The following is a 19,275-nucleotide window of genomic DNA, read 5'->3' as shown; positions in this document are numbered from 1 at the left end:
ACCCCTTTAGAAGGTAATCTGTTGGGGAAGTGTATCAAGGAGGCTTTTAGATTTGTGATCTTTTAAAAACAGTTACTATATTATAGCCAGCACCATAAGAATCCACGTTGTTTAGGTAAATTCATTGGGAATGACCAAGAATGTTGAGATGTGAAACTAAGCTATTTCTAAGAAGGGTGTACCAAGCGCTGTGAAGGGTTGGAGATCTTACCCTGTGAAGCGTCTGAGATCTTACCCTACTTGTAAGCTAACAGGTTAGCCTCTCCCACTTTTCATGGATGCTGGCAGAAAGGAGACTCCTGGGTCAGAGACAAAGGATTTTATGACCCATGGCCCAGCAGGCAGTATAAACTTCAGTGTGTTTGCATCAGTTTCTCTTGCCTCCAAGTCCCAAGGGCACATAACAGGCACAGAAGGAATGCCTACGTTCACATACAATGAATGTGCATTACCATGTCTTGTGATGCACACATGACTGGTTGCCTTCAGGAGAGGAGTGCTGAGTTTGGGAAACTCTAATCTTTGATAATGGGCAGTGAGTAGGCTTGCCCTTTGCTCCAGAGGTAGACGCTGTCTCCTTTTTAAGGCTGTTCGCCCTGCAAACATCTTGGAGAAGATAGGCTGGAACAATGAGCACTGAGTGCCTCTTTCACACGTCGCACAGAAACACGAGAGCTGTGGAGCTTTGTCTGCTAGGTTGATCATCCTGTCCTTTTTCAGCCACATGAATTTTAATCACAGCCTGTAACATCATCTTAAATACAAAGGGCCATTACCTTACTCAGTGAATTAGCTGGGATGGAAGAGCTCCCTGATGAGGAATTTAATAATCAATCAAAAACTTCAGCAAATGTTATCCTGCACAGCTTTTTCTTTTGTTTTGTTTTTGAGACAGAGTCTTGCTCTTGCCCAGGCTGGAGTGCAGTGCCGTGATCTCTGCTCACTGCAATCTCTGCCTCCCGGGTTCAAGCGATCCTCCTGCCTCAGCCTCCCAAGTAGCTGGGATTAGAGGCACGCACCAACATGCCTGGCTCATTTTTGTCTTTTTGTCCTGCACAGCTTTTATTTGATCTTTCTCAGCAGAGGAAGAGAATTCCAGCCGTGGGCTAAAAGGTGTAGTCATCAGGGTTTCCCTTCCACACTCCTCCCTCTCGCTCGCCCTTTCTAGTACCCTCCTCAAAACAGGCAAGGAACTGCTCTTACATTTTGAACAACTCTTTTTCTTTTTTTTTTTTTCCTTTTGAGATGTAGTCTCACTCTGTTGCCCAGGCCGGAGTGCAGTGGCGCGATCTCGGCTCACTGCTGCAGCCTCTGCCTCCCAGATTCAAGCAATTCTCCAGCCTCGGCCTCCTGAGTAGCTGGGATTACAGGCGTGCACCACCATGCCTGGCTAATTTATGTATTTTTAGTAGAGATGGGGTTTCACCATGTTGGCCAGGCTGGTCTCGAACTCCTGACCTCATGATCCGCCTGCCTTGGTTTTCCAAAGTGCTGGGATTACAGGCGTGAGCCACTGCGTCCGGCCAAACAATTCTTTTAGTGACTTCAATAGCGTGACCAGCAATTGCACGTTTAGTCTTTAATCTCTAATGTGAAGCCAAAGACTTTGTATAATTAGTAGACATTTCAATTTTAGGAATTAAAAATTGTGCACATCCTTCCACAGTACCTCATTGCTGTCCCTCTATGCATTTGGTCTTTACCTATCACGTACTGAGCTATGATGTGTCAAGCGTTGTGTGGTTGCTGGGGAGACACTGATTATCGAGTTTGTTGTCTAGTTGTGGTCTGCCCTCGGGATGGGGCATAAACTCTAGCATGGCTTGCCAAGCCCTTCATGGTGTAGCTCTGGCTACCTAGAGCCCCATCCTTCACTGCTCCTCGCCTTTAAATGGACTGTGACCTTCACCTCAACCCCTCCCCCCACCATCCAATGGCTAATTCACATTCATTTTTCAGGTCTGGTTTACCTGCGGCTTCCTGGAAGTCTTCCTGACCTGCCAGTGGTGGGAGGTTTCCCACTTCTGTGCTCCCTTACTGCTCATTCACTCCTATACTGACCCTTATTCCTGTGTTTTCTATTCCATGTTTGCCTGATGGTTTGCCACGATAGACTAAATTTTTTAAAGTCAGGGACTATGACTGTTTTGTTTATATTTGTATCCCCAAGGCACAATAATCTGGCATCTCACTAAATATTTGTTGGAAGAATTGCTGAATGAATTGGCCAGCATCTTAATTTGTGCAAAAGGTTAATACCCTGCAGATGTGATACTGTGCTGAGGCAGTCCCAGCACCCTGCCTGTTTCTGTCTGTAGCTAAACCTCTTCCTTCTGTCCATCTGACCTCCCTAGAAAGGCCCCATTTTTCCCCCTAACCCCTCTAGGCTTCTGGTCTCTATCCTAGCCCACTTGCCAACCTGGCCCGTGCTTTGAGCGTTTCATCTTTTGGCTCTCCTCCCAGACCTGCTGTCTGCGCCATCCTGAATGCCGAAGTGGTCTTCACAGATCCTGCTCACACCTCACTTCCGCCCCACCTCGCCTTCCTGGCAGCAATGTGTTGACGCTGTTGATGCAAGTGAGAACTTGGCCTCCTGAACTCTGATGCCTCTGCTGTAATAAAGGGTGAGAAAGGACACCGAGGAATACTGGGCATCTCTGGGTGTCATCACACAAAGTCATCACGATCATTTCCAGCACAGATGGTGAAGGTAATTGAGCAATGATTACACTAAAGAAAAACCTTCAGGCCTGCCAATTCCGACATCACTACCCGCGACAGTGAGTGAGTCACTTAGAAGGTGAGCAAATGTGTGCCACAGATGTGACTATACTCCAGGTGCATGGGGTGGGACCTAAGGGAAATGTCTTGCCTCTTCCACTCTCAAAAGGCCTGTCTTCAACATTTGCTCCTCAAGAGGAATCTATGCTGGGTGTCTGAGCTGAGCTGATAAGAGTCTTCTTTTTTTTTGAGATGGAGTCTTGCTCTGTCACCCAGGCTGGAGTGCAATGGCATGATCTTGGCTCCCTACAACCTGCCCCTCCCGGGTTCAAGCGATTCTCGTGCCTCAGTCTCCCAAGTAGCTGGGATTACAGGCTTGCGCCACCCCACCCAGCTAATTTTTGTGTTTGTAGTAGAGATGGAGTTTTACCATGTTGGCCAGGCTGGTCTGGAACTCCTGGACTCAGGTGATCTGCCCGCCCCAGTCTCCCAAAGTGCTGGGATTACAGGTGTGAGCCACTGCGCCCAGCCATCTTTTGTCCTTTATATTCTCACACCCCTACCATCTTCACACTGGAGCCAGAGGGATCTTAGAAAGGTCATTCTCACAGTCCTGGCTGGGCACAGAGGCTCATGCCTGTAATCCCAGCACTTTGGGAGGCCGAGGCGGTTGGATCACGAGGTCAGGAGTTCAAGACCAGCTAGCCAAGATGGTGAAACCCCGTCTCTACTAAAAACACAAAAATTAGCTGGGTGTGGTGGCAGGTGCCTGTGATCCCAGTTACTCGGGAAGCTGAGGCAGAGAATTACTTGAACTTGGGAGGCGGAGGTTGCAGTGAGCCAAGATCGCGCCACTGCACTCCAGCCTGAGTGACAGGGTGAGACTCCATCTCATAAAAACAAACAGCACATCATTCTCATAGTCCTTCATGAGGCCTGCGAGGCCCCACATGGCCTGGTCCTGACCCACTCCAGCCCAGCTCGCTCTGCTCCCCTTGGTACTGTACTCACCCTGGTTTCCTCTCTTGTTCTTGGACTCCTCAAGCTTGCCCTTGCTCAAGCCTTTGCCCATCCAGTCACCTCCACTTTGAACATTCTCCCCTGCAATCCCCCAGCCCAGCCTTAAATGTCCCCTTCCCATGGATCTCCACCCAAAGGTCACTCTCAGACAAGATGTTCCCGCCCGATCCCCAGACTGGCTCACGTTCCCCTTCCAATGTCATCATATGCCCGGTGCTTTTTTTTTGGGGGGCTTATTGGAATTGTAATTAATTTATTGTATAATTCCTCCTGGCCAGATCACAAGCTCTAGGGTGCTGTCTCCGGTTTGCCTTCTGTGGTGGAGCTCAGCTCCGTGGACATGTGGTGGCTTTTGCCATTGCTGCCTTCCTGGAGCTCAGGCCCTTGCAGAGGCAGTCTGAGGCATGGCAAGCCACAAGCACACAGCCCATCCCACCAGCCCCACTACCAGTGCCAGAGGTGGCCCTGTCCCCTGCACAGTACCATGTTTCCAAAAAATGTGCTTCCTTTTAGGAAAACCTTGGGTAAAAAATCTTCGTCGCCCAGGCTGGAGTGCAGCGGCGCAATCTCAGCTCACTGCAAGCTCTGCCTCCCAGGGTCACGCCGTTCTCCTGCCTCAGCCTCCCGAGTAGCTGGGACTACAGGCGCCCGCCACCACGCCTGGCTAATTTTTTTGTATTTTTAGTAGAGACGGGGTTTCACCGTGTTAGCCAGGATGGTCTCGATCTCCTGACCTCGTGATCCTCCCACCTCAGCCTCCCAAAGTGCTGGAATTACAGGTGTGAGCCACCGCACCCAGCCTAAAAGATGGTTTTAAAGGGCAGCTTTATAGTGCTTTTGAACTTGAATCTAGGTAATCTGTCTACACCCTGCTTTCCAGGGGCTTCATCAAAACAACAAAACAATGAGCAAGCAAACAGAGAGGGATGTGCAGAAGAGCCCAGAACTCTGCCAGTGTGGCTGCACACGCAGTGAGGTCGGACTCGGTCATCCACGCACGCTCGCTTTCTCCGTGCCTGGCCCTGCGCTGTAGGGTCAGAAGCTGAGGAGAATTTCCCCCCACCCCCCAACCTGCAGAAGAACAGTCTGAAGAGTGACAGCTCCAGTTCCGTGTTCCCAGTCACAATGTGTCCATCGGGAGACTTTGCTAGAGAAGTTGGGAGAGGAAAGGCATTTGTCCTCCTTGTCCTTTTCTCCCTCCTTCGCACAGAGTGGCTTCATCGCCTCGCGCTTTGGTGTTGCATCGGCCCAGCTTCGGAGCTAACCACCACCCCTGCCCCCCTCCCTGGGAACTGCCCCCTCCTTCACAGGGACGAGTACCTAGCAATCATGTTTGCACTCAACGACCTTAACTGATGGGGGAGTCGGGGGGTGTACCTGACCCAAGCTGTACCTGGCCAATCAGATTCTCTCCCAGAGGTTCAGAAATGATTCTTCTCATGGGTCTGACCCTAACAAGCTCAAAAGTGGGGGGGTGGCTGTGTTCTGCCAGGGTGACTGAGGAATAGACAGGGCAGGTCTGCAGAGAAGCAAAATGAAGGAGATGCCCCAAAGGGCCAGAGGGACAGTTCTCTGCTTTGCTACTTTCTTTTTTCTTTTCTTTTCTTTTTTTGTTTTTGGAGACAGAGTTTCACTCCTGTTGCCCAGGCTGGAGTGCAATGGCGTGATCTCGGCTCACCACAACCTCAGCCTCCTGAGATCAAGCGATTCTCCTGTCTCAGCCTCCCAAGTAGCACGCACCACCATGCCTGGCTAATTTTGTATTTTTAGTAGAGACAGGGTTTCTCCACATTGGTCAGGCTGGTCTTGAACTCCCGACCTCGGGTGATCTGCCTGCCTTGGCCTCCCAAAGTGCTGGGATTACAGGGATGAGCCACCACCCCTGCCTGCTTTACTACTTCCGATTCCAGGCCGTTCCTGGTCTCTAGGGCCTGAGGCCTCCATGAGAACCCTGGAGTGTGGTCGGCAGAAGAAGGTCCTCTTCCCAAAAGTGCCCACATCCTAATCCCCAGAACCTATGAATACATTAGGTTACACGGCAAAGGGGAATTGAGGTTGCTAATCAGCTGACTAAAATAGGGAGATTATCCTGCGTTATCCAAGTGGGCCCAATGTCATCGCTGAGATCTTTAAAAATGGAGGGTCGAGGCAGAGAGAATCAGAGTCGGAAAGATGCTATGGCACTAACTTAAAGATGGAGGAAGGAGCCATGAGCCAAGAAATTTGGGTAGAAAAGGCAAGGAAACATTCTCTCCTATAGTGTGTCCAGGAAAGAGCACAGCCCTGTAGAAACCTTGATTTGAGCCCAGTGAGACCCGTCTGAGAGTCGGAATGAGAGAGCTGTAGATGAAAACGTTGTGTTACTCTAAGCCACTGTGCGTGTGGTCATTTCTTACAGCAGCAACAGGAAACCAACACACCAGGTAACCTAGTCCTTGCAACTCAAGAATCCTAATGTGGGCCACTTGAATCCTTTTTACCTTGGCTTTAGAATAGCACTGTGTCTCAGAAGGCTCTTTATAAATGACGTACTTTTACTCATCGGCTTAATGGTAAACCTTGATTTAGCATTGTTGTAGGCAATATCAAAGATCAGAGGCCACACCAGCTTTTAGGCAGCTCCCATCTACTAGAGGTTCAGGACATCCACAGAAGTGGAACTGTTTTTTTGTTTTGTTTTGTTTTGTTTTTGAGATGGAGTTTTGCTCTTGTTGCCCAGGCTGGAGTGCAATGGTGCGGTCTCAGCTCACTGCAACCTCTGTCTCCCAGGTTTAAGCAATTCTCCTACCTCAGACTCCCAAGTAGCTCGGATTACAGGCACCCACCACCACGCCGGGCTAATTTTTGTATTTTTAGTAGAGATGGGGTTTCACCATGTTGGCCAGGTTGGTCTCAAACTCCTGACCTCAGGTGATCCGCCTGCCTCCGCCTCCCAAAAATGCTAGGATTATAGGCGTGAGCCACCACGCTCGGCCAGAAGTGGAACTTAAGAGGGGGTAGGAGGGAGGGAGGCCTGGATAGTGCAGCATGCAGACAAGGGCTAGGGCTCTCAAAGAAGCTTCAGGAAGGAGGTAACATCTGAGTTAGATCTCAGGAGAGGGGAAGGTTTGCAGCAGGCTCGGTGGAGAATGAGAGGTACCGTGTCAGAGTCCTCAGCTGAGGGATAAGGAGAGCAAAGGCAGAGAGGAAGTGGAGGTTGGTGGGCCAGGTGAGTGGCAGGAAGGGAGGTGGCAGGGAATGGGGCCGGCAGGTGAGCCAGCGCTGAATCACGAGGCCCCATTGATGCCCTGGTGAGCAGCTTGGCTGTAGTCAGGCGGAAAACTTGTGAACGGGAATGGCTAGTATTGGGCTGTGCTTTAAATGGCAAATCTGATTTTACTTTCTAAATGTTAAACTACCTTTAAGCTTCAAGCACTATGTGTTTTCTGGGAGAGCCCCAGGTATAAGTGCTCACCTGGAGGGTGGAGGTGAACTCAAGAAGAGGCACCTTGGGGATCCATACTGCTGGAAAGGGCATCACGCTTGGCAGCTCCCTTTCCATGTTGAACAGAGCCAAGCTCTTCCCCAAGGCTCTGCCCTCTGGCTGGCATGCCTTGCCCACCTTTTGTGTGGCTGGCTCCTTCTCCCTTCCAGGTCTCAGCACTGATGTCTCCCCTCATACAGACCTTCCCTGGCCCCTGTTGCTGCTCCATATCATTCTCTGTCAGTGCAACAAACCACAGATCAGGGCAGTGCAAATGCCAGAGGCAGTGAGGCTCCGGACACCTTCATGTGAGCTGAGTGCCAGCACTAGTCTCTTTCCCCTGGCACGTTGTAGGCCACAACTGTGATGAAATACACGAATGCAGGTCCCTTTGAAGTGGAACCCAAGGCCGGCCTCCCCAAGCCCAGACCTCCAGGACTCTATACCCCTTTTTTAATTGCAAATCCAGGATTTGGAATAGGATATTCAGCAGGGAAACCACTGCATGAGTCCCGTCCAGATTAGGAAGGATAATCTGTTTTACTCCATCTACAAAGTCAGGTGTTAGTATCATCCAGAAACACCCTTGCAGAAATATCTGGAAGAATGTTTGTCCAAATATCTGGACACTCCATAACCAAGTCGAAACATGAAATTAACCATCGTAGGTCTACCTGGCATCTGTGCACAGCTCCTTAAACTCTTAATCCAATTGACTGGTGTTCTTATAAGAAGAGGAAATTGGAGACACAGGGAGACCCCTGGGGCACAGGCACACAGAGTGATGGCCACGTGAAGGGGCAGCAAAAGAAAGGAGAAAGGCTGTGAGCCAAGGAGAGCGACCACAGAGGAATCTAGCTCTGTGGACACCTTGGTCTTGGACTTCCAGCCTCCAGAACTGTGAGAGAACACATTTCTGTTGTTGAAGCTGCCCATTGTGTGGTGTTTATGTCCCAGCAGCCCTAGGAACCCACCGCCCTTCCAAACACAAACAGGGAAAGCCCTGTTGGAATTTTCTTACTCCTTGGAGGATTTTCTTACTCTTCCCTTTTCTCTGGGCTGCTTTGTGTGCTTTGTCGGTGGCATCTTCCTTACCTCCAGGGTTTGCATTTCTTATTCCTCCACGTTCCTGAAAATCAAGGGAAAGTCCTGCTTGTATTTTTCCAGGGAGACTGGTAAGATAGGGCTCAACGAGCTTGGCGATTCTTCACTCACCACCATGTCAGTGGGAGAATCTGGAAATCTCGGTTCTCAAGTCAAGGCCACTAGCCTAGAAAGTGTCTTCGCGTGAATTTGTGAAGTGCATCCTTGCCTGACTCAGGGAGTGGACAGTAGGGGAAGGGGGCCTTGGCAAGCATAGCTATGGTGGACTTCAGCCTCCCCTGCGTGCCGCCACTGCCGTCTGCTGGGGCCTCTCTGTCCGCTCTGTGTGCTGCATCATGGTTTCACGTTCTCCTTCACCACACACTACAGAGGAAAGAAGGATGGAGCGCCCTAGGAAGCAATGCCTGGGTCAACGAAATATAGTGAATAACAGCAAGTTTGCACGTGTGTCTGCGATATTTACGTTCTCTAATAACAGTTGTTCCAACACACAATCTTCAGGAGGAAGCTAGGAAAGTGAGTCACAGTTTCTTTGTGTCCACCGGCTTCTTGGATCAACTTCAGAAAGTGAAATATTTGGGCCGGACGTGGTGGCTCACGCCTGTAACTCCAGCACCTTGGGAGGCTGAGGTGGGTGGATCACCTGAGGTCAGGAGTTTGAGACCAGCCTGGCCAACACGGCAAAACCCTGTCTCTACAAAAAATACAAAAATTAGTCGATGTGGCGGCGGGTGCCTGTAATCCCAGCTACTTGGGAGGCTTAGGCAGGAGAATCGCTTGAACCCGGTAGGCGGTGGTTGCAGTGAGCTGAGATCACGCCACTCCAGCCTAGGCGACAGAGCAACACTGTCTCAGACAAAAAGAAAGAAAAGAAAAAGTGAAATATTTGAAGAAGCTGCTTTGGCATTTCATGACAGGCCAGCAGGGCCAGCAGGAAGACTAAGTGAAGGCCGGACAGCCCTTCCTCCCCTGCATTCTGGAGGGGCAGAGAGTGAAGGTGGTCTCGGGGTATCTGAGTATTCATCTCCCCTGTGGGAGCAAAGCTCCTCACCAGTGTTCAACCAGGGAGGACTGACTGTGCCCTTGGACTGTCTGTGGCACCGTTGTGGCATCCTGTGGGTCCAGAGAGATACCTTTGGTCTCTGGGCTCCTATGATGTAGATGGAGAGACAGGAGAGCAGGATCTGATGAGGACCAAGTGCAGGTAACAGATCGTTCCGAGGAGAGAGGGGCTCTGAGGAGCAGGGTTGATCATTAGCAGCTTACACCTCAGGCCGTGCTGGCTGACAGTCCTGTAGATAGGTCCTATGATCCTAAGTCCCTGGTTTGGGGGATGCGTTTGGCTCTAGGTGAGGTACCCTACGACAATAAGATCATAGTATTTCTTTCATTCTCTCATGTTCTTCATGGTGGCTGTTCACATGCAGGTCCCTCCCAGTCCTCTCTGTGCCCTGGGAGTTCTTTGAGGCTGATAGATGCGCGTCCCGGAGCTGACATGGTGCCTGGCACGTGGGAGATGCTAAGCTGCGGCTGTTGAAATTCACACTGTAGTTGAAATTCACACTGTAGTAGAGACTCCATATGTTTAAAGACACAGAGTGACACTCTAGCAAGCAGGCCCCAGCGAGGGAGGTACAGGTGTGATTATAACCCAGAGCAGAATTAACGATGGAACGTGACCTGGTTTTGTAGGATTTGAAAGTTGGATAAAGACTTGCTCTGGCTTTCAGACGCACAATTGCCAGGTGTGTAAAACCACCCCTAATCCTCTGGTGGAAACAGTGTGTGTGGTGGGGGGTCTCGGGAATCCAGAGCAATGGCCCAGCCTGGAGTTGGGGGATCTCAGAGGCTGTATCACTCGGGCAAAGCTAGATCATGGTGCAGGAAGAAACAACCCCCAGATCGCAGCGGGTTAAACAACAAAGGTTTATTTCTTGCTCACTACATATCCATTGCGGGTTGGTGGGTGGGAGTGGGGATTCTGCTCATCGCTTAGGACCCCAGGCTGGCAGAGGAGGGCTTCAACTGGAGAGCTGCTTCTATGTGACAACCTGTGCCCAGGCTCTCAAAGCTTCTGCCTGGAAGTGACCCTCAGCCGTTCTGCTCACGCTCCACTCGCCAGGGCAGCCGCGACCTAACCTCCCAGCAGGCAGCGCATCACACGTTACAGGTGCCCAGAAGAGAAGAAACTGCATCTTTGTCAACAAAGACGACCACGGAGGGGAGACTGCTGATGGAGGGTGGTCAGGAGTAGGGGGGCTTGTTCCTGTCTGTGGGTTCTCCCCTATCTCCCAGGACTGAGCTCGACACAGGCACAGGCTGAGGCCTTTGGAAAGCTGGGCTTGGGGGCTTCTATGACCTGGCAAGTTTTGCCCTGCTGAAACTTTCTCAGCAGATGGTGAAATCCAGTTTGGAATCCTCAGCCGGGCCCGGCCATTCTAACCTCATCTCAGCCGCCAGCTGTGAAACCACAGGGTCAGGGCTGGGGTTGAGAAAGCCACCAAGAACCAAAGCGTTGTTGTTTTGTTTTTGTTTTGTTTTGTTTACTTTCAGGAACTAAGGAGAAGAAAAGTGAAGGACAGGAATACAATAATTAATAATAATAATAATAAAAGAAACTGGAAGCCAAGATGCCCCTGACCATGCTGGGAGCAGTGGAGAATTGGAACAGAGGGATGGATGGGCAGAGGGGACTGGGGAGGATGCCACAAGCCATCAGGGGTCAGAGGCCACCAGGAGGAACAGTGCTGTGCTCTTGGCCCTCCACAGCGAAGGCCAAGCTTCCCAGCCGAAAACTGACAAAGGAGGAGAGGGCCTAGAAACAGGAGAAAGATGTGGAGTTGGCACCTGCTTCCCTCTGGCTGCCCAGCCTGGATCACATACCACTGACCCCGCTATCACACCTCAGGTGCAGGGTTAACTGTTACTTTCTCTGGGAAGTTCCCTGATGTCCCACCCACCACAGGGCTGGCCACCCCTCCTCTATGCTCTCTCTCTCTCTCTTTTTTTCCCCCCTGTGATGGAGTCGTGCTTTGTTGCCCAGGCTGGAGTGCAGTGGCACAATCTCAGCTCACTGCAACCTCCACTTCCTGGGTTCAAGCAATTCTCCTGTCTCAGCCTCCTGAGTAGGGGGGACTACAGGCGCATGCCACTATGCCCAGCAAATTTTTGTATTTTTAGTAGAGATGGGGTATCACCATATTGGTTCAGGCTGGTCTTGAGACCAGGTAATCCACCTGACCTCAGGTAATCCACCCATCTTGGCCTCTCAAAGTTCTGGGATTACAGGCATGAGCCACCATGCCTGGCCCCTCCTTTATGCTTTCTAAGCATCCTATATTTATTTACACTCAGCTAGGCTGTGCCCTTAGGACCTAGTACCACTGCAGGAACAAAGATGGGCACTGTGAATTGAGAAGGAATGAATGATGGGGTTTGTGAGGTTCAGCATTTATTCCTCAGGAGGTGACCAGGCTGGTCAGAGGCACCTGGATCTGGGGACAGCTGAGCCCTCCCTGCTGCTCAAGACTGGCCTGGGCACTGCGGTGGAGCCAGTCCTGGCCCCTGACAACTCAAGCTCCTAGGTCCAGCCTAGACTCCAGGGACCTCCAGGCCAGGCCAAGGCTCTTTGAAGCAAGAATCTGAGTCTACTAAACCCGACACCCCAGACTCCTCAGCTAGCTCCATCCCTGGTGGCTACAGCTTCAGATGGCCCCCCATACAACTCACAGATACGGGTTCCGGGGCCTCACCCCTAACTCATCAGGCCCAGGGATACCCTAGTATTAGCCTTTCCTAGGAGGAGGAGTTTGCCCAACTTTCCCGAAACATCCAGAACGTTCCCACAGCTTCTCCTCTGTCTTTCCTGAATCTCTTGGGAGTGGACCATTCCTAGGCACTGGGAACTAGAAGTACCAACCTACCATCTACCTCTCAGTGCCTCCGATTTCCCATTTGTAAAACTTGGGCTGCATTTCACGCTTCTTACAGAGTTTAGGGGGCCATTAATATTAAAGCCCTGGATGATCTCTGGAAGACAGGGGCTCCGTTTTCATGATTTTGTCCTCTAGCTGCCCCACAACCTCCCTGGAACCTTCTGGAATGTGCTGCACAGGTCGAACTGGAGCAGGGAACCCAAGGATTGGTGGGGGCCCGCAAGTGGATGGCCTGGGACCTGGGAACATTGAACCATGGCAATGACTGTGTCTTTTCAAAGGGAAGTGGCTCAACGCCACTCGCCTTGTGGTGGGTCTCTGGGCCCCAGGGAGGGCCCAGCCCTGGGCCTGGAGAGGGCAGCAGGGGAAGGGACCTTCAGAAGTGAGGGGAGGCCTGCAGGAAGGGCCTCCAGGTGGGAGTCAGCCTCGGCACCAGGCCCAACTGCTCCAGCTGCAGCCGAGTGGGCCTGTAGGCCCCCAGGTTGCTGTAGACGGCGGCTGGCAGGCCGTCGTGGGGCCGCGGGGAGAAGTGGGCCTGGGGACTCGGGGCTCCCCAAGGGCCGTGGTGGGGCTGGAACCGGGGCGGTGGAGGCGGGTGTGGGGCCGCGGGGCTGCCGGGCCCCGAAGACGCTGACACACTTCGGGTGCGGGGGTGGCTGCCCGCCGAGAGGCCGCTGAAGGGGTTGGAGGACGTGCGGTCACTGGCGGAGCCGCTGCTGCTGCTGAGGCGACCATTGGCGGGGGCTGCTCCGGTCGGGACGGGGGCGACCAGCCGCGGGGACTTCAGGCCCATCACGGGCTTGGAGGAGGCGTAGAGGTGGCGGAACTCCTCGTCAAACGGCTCCACCGCCTGGCCTGTGAACTTGGAGAGGATGTTCCGGTGCACGTGTCCGCAGAGCCAGGTGAAGCTGGAGGGGAAGAGGAGACAGTGAGGGAGGAGGAGGGAGGAGGATGGAGGAGGTGGGGGGAGGAGGGGGAGGGGAAACGGAGGAGGAGGGGAAGGGAGGGAGGAGGTGGAGGAAGGAGAAGGAGGGAGAGGGGATGTGGGAGGGGGAAGAGGAGGAGGAGGAGGGGAGGGGGAAGGGGAAGGGGAGAAGGGAAAAGAGGAGGAAGAGGAGGAGAGGAGGAGAGGAAGAGGACGACAGATAGGAGGCTTCGCTGGCCCAGGCCCCAAGACCCTCCTGGGTGACCAGTCTGAGAGTTGTGGGACCCCCGAGGCAGGGACGGAAGGGGACCAACCCCCATGCCCACCCTCCCCTCCTGGCGGGCTCGTTTCATCCAGGCGGAAACCCTGAGAGGCAGACATTGCAGCCTCTCTTACAGACGACGAAACTGAGGCTCAGGGGCCAGAATGTGTTTGCAGGCGAATAATTAAGAGGCCAGAGCGAATCCCTGGCCTCAAGGCTCCCTCCTGGTGCTCAGATTGCAGCCCCTTAGAGGCTCCCTGAGGAGGCAGAAGGGGACTGAGTCCCAGGCTCCCGGACTCCGTGCTCAGGGGAGTCACCCAGCAGCCGGGGCCTTCTCTCTCCACCTGTGGAATGTGGAGCGCCAGCTCCTTTAACCACACAGGGGTGGGGAAAGCCCCTGCAAAAGGCGGCTGCTCTTGGGAAGCCGGGCTGTGTTTTCATGAAAATCTAAAGCATTCCTGAAAGAGGATTCGGCTCCATTCTCAGGCACAGGGACCCAGCTGGGATGAGCATCCGTGCAGCGTGTGTCCCCGGAGACACGGGGTGGAGGGGATGGGGGGGTGGGGAGACACCCTCAAGGAGAGGCCTGGGGCCACCACTTACAGGTTTTAGGGAAAAATCAAATGCCTAAGGCAGTTATTACTTTGTGTGATTACCAGATTTTTTTTTTTTTTGAGATAGTCTCGCTCTGTCACCCAGGCTGGAGTGCAATGGCACGATCTCGTCCCACCGCAACCTCCGCGTCCCGGGTTCAAACGATTATCCTGCCTAAACCACCCGAATAGCTGGGATTACAGGCGCCCGCCACCACGCCCGGCTAATTTTTGTATTTTTAGTAGAAGCAGGGGTTCACCATTTTGGCTAGGCTGGTCTCGAACTCCTCACCTCGTGATCCGCCCGCCTCGGCCTCCCGAAGTGCCGGGATTACAGGCGTGAGCCACCGCGCCCGGCCTGATTCCCAGATTTAACCCAAAATCTTTTCTGTTTCCGATGGAAAACTCCTTTCGTTTCCCCCTCCCTCCCCAATCCCCCCTCCCCCAAGCAATGCTTGAAACTCTGGTAATAGCATAGATCTCCCAAGAGCACCAGGCTAGAGGATCCTGGGCTCCTGCACAGGTGAATTTGAAGCAAGGGGAGAAGCATGGTCAGGGGAATGGTCAATGGTCGCCGAGCCGGGACAGCGCCAGCGCTGAGCAGAAAGGGGCCCACCAAGGATGGGGTCGCAGCCCCCAGCCCCAGCCCACCTGTCTTGCCACCCAAAGGCCTGGCCTCCGCCCGGGGTTGGGAGTTGCCTGCTCTGCGAGGCAGGGCGGGACTGCACAAGGCTCGGGTAATCCTGGGAACAGCAATGAGGCTTTGTTTAAATCTCACCTCACGCAGGGAACCACCCACACCCCCAGAGAGGTAAGCGGAGCCAAGGACCAGCCCCGCCACGGGACAGGAGGCAAGCTGCAGGGACAAAGGGCCGCGCTACACTCAGAAGCCAGTCGCCCTGTGTTGTCTAAATCAGGCTACATGGGGCAACATAGCTGCTGCTTTGCTCAGCAGAACAAGTCCAAAGAACAAGTCCAAAGACGTCCTGGCAATTCCTCAGGTCCCCAGCACCTGTGTCCCCGATTGCACTGTGCCCGGCACCAGAGCCCCCCGACACCTACACACCCGGGCATCTCGTGCTTTAGCTTTTTTTTTTTCCTTTTGTTTTTGAGATGGAGTCTCGCTCTGTTGCCCAGGCCGGAGTGCAGTGGCATGATCTCAGCTCACTGCAACCTCTGCATCCCGGGTTCAAGCAATTGTCTGCCTCAGCCTCTAGAGTAGCTGGGATTACAGGTGCCCACCACCATGCCTAGCTAATTTTTGTATTTTTAATAGACACAGGGTTTCACCATCTTGGCCAGCCTGGCCTTGAACTCCTGACCTCGTGATCCACTTGCCTCAGCCTGCCAAAGTGCTGGGATTACAGGTGTGAGCCACTGTGCCTGGCCATGCTTTAGCTTTTATACTTTTGATCACAGCCCATGAGCAGAAATACATTTTATTTCTATTGTTGTTTGGCCCATAAGTACGTAGCATTCATTTAATCATCTTCGGCTCATGACCACTCTACTCATTGGTCTATTCATCACCCATTTTCACTTATTTAGCTATTTAATTGGTGATTTTAAGTAATATAGTAAGCACTTATGAACCCACTACCTAAAAGAAAAGGTCACATCTTTTCTTTTTTTTTTTTTTTTTTTTGAGACGGAGTCTCGCTCTGTAGCCCAGGCTGGAGTGCAGTGGCCGGATCTCAGCTCACTGCAAGCTCCGCCTCCCGGGTTTACGCCATTCTCCTGCCTCAGCCTTCCCGAGTAGCTGGGACTACAAGCGCCCGCCACTGCGCCCGGCTAGTTTTTTGTATTTTTTAGTAGAGACGGGGTTTCACCATGTTAGCCAGGATGGTCTCGATCTCCTGACCTCGTGATCCGCCCGTCTCGGCCTCCCAAAGTGCTGGGATTACAGGCTTGAGCCACCGCGCCCGGCCAGGTCACATCTTTTCAAAAACTTTTTTTCTCTTAAAAAATTTTTTTTGGCAGAGATGGGGTCTTGCTATGTTGCCCAGACTGGTCTTGAACTCCCGGCTTCAAGTGATCCTCCCTGCTTGGCCTCCCAAAGTGCTGGGATTACAAGCATGAGCCACCACACCTGGCCAAGGTAGCATCTTGAGGATAGTCCACATCAAGCCATAGCATCCCTCCTTGCATCCCTTTCCCAGGACCCCTGAACTAGAACTCAGCACGTCATGAATCCTGTGATCATAACAACCTTGCTTTCATTTTTCCATAATTAAAGAATTTTTTTTGTCTTTTGTTTTTTTTTATTTTTTTTTGAGATAGAGTTTCACTCTTGTTGCCCAGGCTGGGGTGCAGTGGCATGATCGCAGCTCCCTGCAACCTCTGCCTCCTGGGTTCAAGCGCTTCTTCTGCCTCAGCCTCCCAAGTAACTGGGATTACAGGCACCTGCCACCATGGCTAGTTTTTGTATTTTTAGTAGAGACAGGGTTTCGCCATGTTGGCCAGGCTGGTCTCGAACTCCTGACCTCAAGTGATCCACCCACCTTGGCCTCCCAAAACGCTGGGATTACAGGTGTGAGCCACTGTGCCCGGCCTGCAGTACTTCATTTTTGACTGTTGTGTAATATGGCACTGATGGCTGTCTCGTGGTGCATTCATCACCTCCCTCTGCTAAGCATTTGGGTTCTGCCATGAACAGTGCTGCCATGAACATTCTCATACGTCTTCTACCATACATGTGGACCAGCTTCTTGTGGAAATATACCTAGGAGTACAGTTGGTGGGTTTTAAACTAGGTGAGTATTCCGCTTTTGGAGAAAAGGCCAAAATCTTTCCATAGTCATTGTCCCAATTTGCAATCCCATCAACAGTGTGTGAAAGATCCCTGAAATCCACCATTTGGTATGGTTAGTCTTTTTCATTTCTATGCTGGTTGGAGAGGTGTGAAATGGGGACTCATTCTAGCCTCGACTCACATTTTCCGGATCTCTCATGACGCTGCACATCTTTCCACATGTTTTTGTTTTGTTTTGTTTTTGTTTTTATTTTTGTTTTTTAACCATGTGTTGCCTCCTTGGTGAAATGCCTACTTACGTCTCCCACCCACTTTTCTGCTGTGCTCTTGTGCCCTTGTGAGTCTCAGCACTAATCTCTGTCAGGTGTGTGCATCTTCAATAGCTGCTTCCAGTTCGTAACTGACTTTTCACTTTCTTTAAGATATCTTTCCTTCCTTCCTTCCTTCCTTCCTTCCTTCCTTCCTCTCCTTCCTTCCTTCCTTCCTTCCTTCCTTTCTCTCCTTCCCTCCCTCCCTGCCTCCCTCCCTCCCTCCCTCCCTCCTTCCTTCCTTCCTTTCCTTTCTTCCTTCCTTCCTCTCCTTCCGTCCCTTCCTTCCTTCCTTCCTTCCTCTCCTTCCGTCCCTCCCTCCTTCCTTCCTTCCTTCCTTCCTTCCTTCTTTCCTTCCTTCTTTCCTTCCTTCTTTCCTCTCCTTCCTTCCTCTCCTTCCTCTCCTTCCTTCCTTCCTTCCTTCCTTCCTTCCTTCCTTCCTTCCTTCCTTCCTTCCTTTNCTCTCCTTCCTTCCTTCCTTCCTTCCTTCCTTCCTTCCTTCCTTCCTTCCTTCCTTTTCTCGTTCTGTCCCCTAGGCTGGAGTGCAGTGGCTCAATCTCGGCTCACTGCATCCTCTGCCTCCTGGGTTCAAGTGATTCTCCTGCCTTGGCCTCCCCAGTAGCTGGGACTACAGGCGCCTGCCCCCACACCAGGCTAATTTTCGTGTTTTTAATAGAGATGGGGTTTCACCATGTTGGCTAGGCTGGTCTTGAACTCTTGACCTCAGGTGATCCGCCTGCCTCCGCCTCCCAAAGTGCTGGGATTACAGAGGTGAACCACTGTGCCCAGCCAAGATGTCAATGAACCAACATTCTTAATTGTAATATCGTCAGATTAAGCAAACTTTTATGGTCAATGCTTTTTTTTTTTTTAAAGAAATCTACTAAGAGTTTTAAAGTTTATTTTCAACATTCAAATTCTTTTCATCAATTGCAAGTTGATTTGTAAACAAATGCATGTGAGGTGGGTAGTAATCCCGTTTTACATACGGGGGGGTATTTTTTCCACTTCCTCCTTTCCCCACTGCTCTGACATGCTCTGTCATGTGTGAATCTGTGCCTGAGCTTTCTGTTCTGTGTGTCAATTTGTCCCTCTTCCAATGCCACATTGTCTTGATTACCGCAGTTTCATGACAAGTCCTGAACTCTGGTAGGGCAAGTTCTCCCTGCTTGTTTTTCTTCTTTGGATTTATCTTGGCTATTCTTGGAAAAGCACATTTTACATCATGACCTACAAGTACATAACCACACAATAATTTCCAGAACATCCTTTACCTCAGTGTGCTCTGATTATTTTTATTCTATTCTGTGTCATGTAAAAAAAATGCTAGACATCATCTACTAAATTGATTTCACACCCCACTAATGGATGGTAAGGCACAATTTGAAAAACTATAATCTTTCAGGACACTGAATGCTCAGAACCCAATGTGCTTTTATTCATTCATTCAACAAATATTTGTGGCCATGTATAATGCATCAGATGCCATATTTACCATACTTCATGCCAGGAAAGCAACAGAGAAGAAAACATACCCAGTCCAGTCCCTGACCTCATGCTGTTTATAATCTTGGCTAATCAAGTTCACAAATAAATAATTCCAAATCATGATGGGAGCGAAGCCATGGAGGGTAAGAGGGCTCGGGAGGGGGTGATCAGAGGTCTCTGAGGCAATGATCTGGAAGCCGCCACCTGCAAGATGAGGAGTTAGCAAGATAGAGACAGCAGGAATGAGCTCTCCGACGGAGGGCACGAACACCAAGTGCAAAGGCCCTGAGACTTGAAAGAGCACGAAAGACCCAGGAGGCGGCCAGTGTGGCGCCAACCCCGTGGAGGAGTGGGGGCATCCTACTGAGATAGAGGCCCTGGTAAGGATGTAGTTTTTTGGTTTTTTTTTTTTCCCTAGGAGCAGTGGCGAGTATTGAAGGATTTTAAAGTGGTTTGATCTGGTTTGTGTTTCTGTTCCTGGGAGAGAAAACCCATGGGCAGGAGGCCAGTTAGAAGCCAGGATGATGCCTTGCTGCTGTTGTTCTCCGTGCTGTTCCCAATGCCCAGTTTTGCCTGCCTCTTCCCCACCCCCTGAAATCATTCTCATCCTTCAAGACCCAACTCCAGCCAATGGCACCGACCTCCTGGACCTGCCAGGCAGAAGTGGTGGCTCCCTCTCAGCTGACCCCAGAGCACTTCCTTAG

The 19,275-nt window shown here is 51.6% G+C and overlaps 1 protein-coding gene across 5 annotated transcripts in view; it reads right to left on the bottom strand.

Moving 5' to 3' along the window:
• Positions 1-10,217: 10,217 nt before the first annotated feature.
• FAM83A (family with sequence similarity 83 member A) overlaps positions 10,218-19,275 on the bottom strand; it is a 32,629-nt gene continuing 23,571 nt past the window's right edge. For 2 of the 5 annotated variants that reach the window (XM_025393243.1, XM_025393244.1), the window contains one exon: positions 11,485-13,151. In XM_025393243.1, the coding sequence (XP_025249028.1) occupies positions 12,620-13,151 (532 nt within the window). In that variant the 3' untranslated portion in view covers positions 11,485-12,619. Of the gene's footprint in view, positions 10,865-11,484; positions 13,152-18,500; positions 18,776-19,275 lie in introns of those variants that run through there. The other 3 variants (XM_025393245.1, XM_025393246.1, XM_025393247.1) reach the window with 3 other exon arrangements.

Source organism: Theropithecus gelada, chromosome 8, assembly GCF_003255815.1.
Source record: "Theropithecus gelada isolate Dixy chromosome 8, Tgel_1.0, whole genome shotgun sequence".
NCBI classification, from domain to species: Eukaryota; Metazoa; Chordata; class Mammalia; order Primates; family Cercopithecidae; genus Theropithecus; species Theropithecus gelada.
Note: the sequence above shows the minus strand (reverse complement) of the source record. Positions and strands in the feature narration are given on the sequence as shown.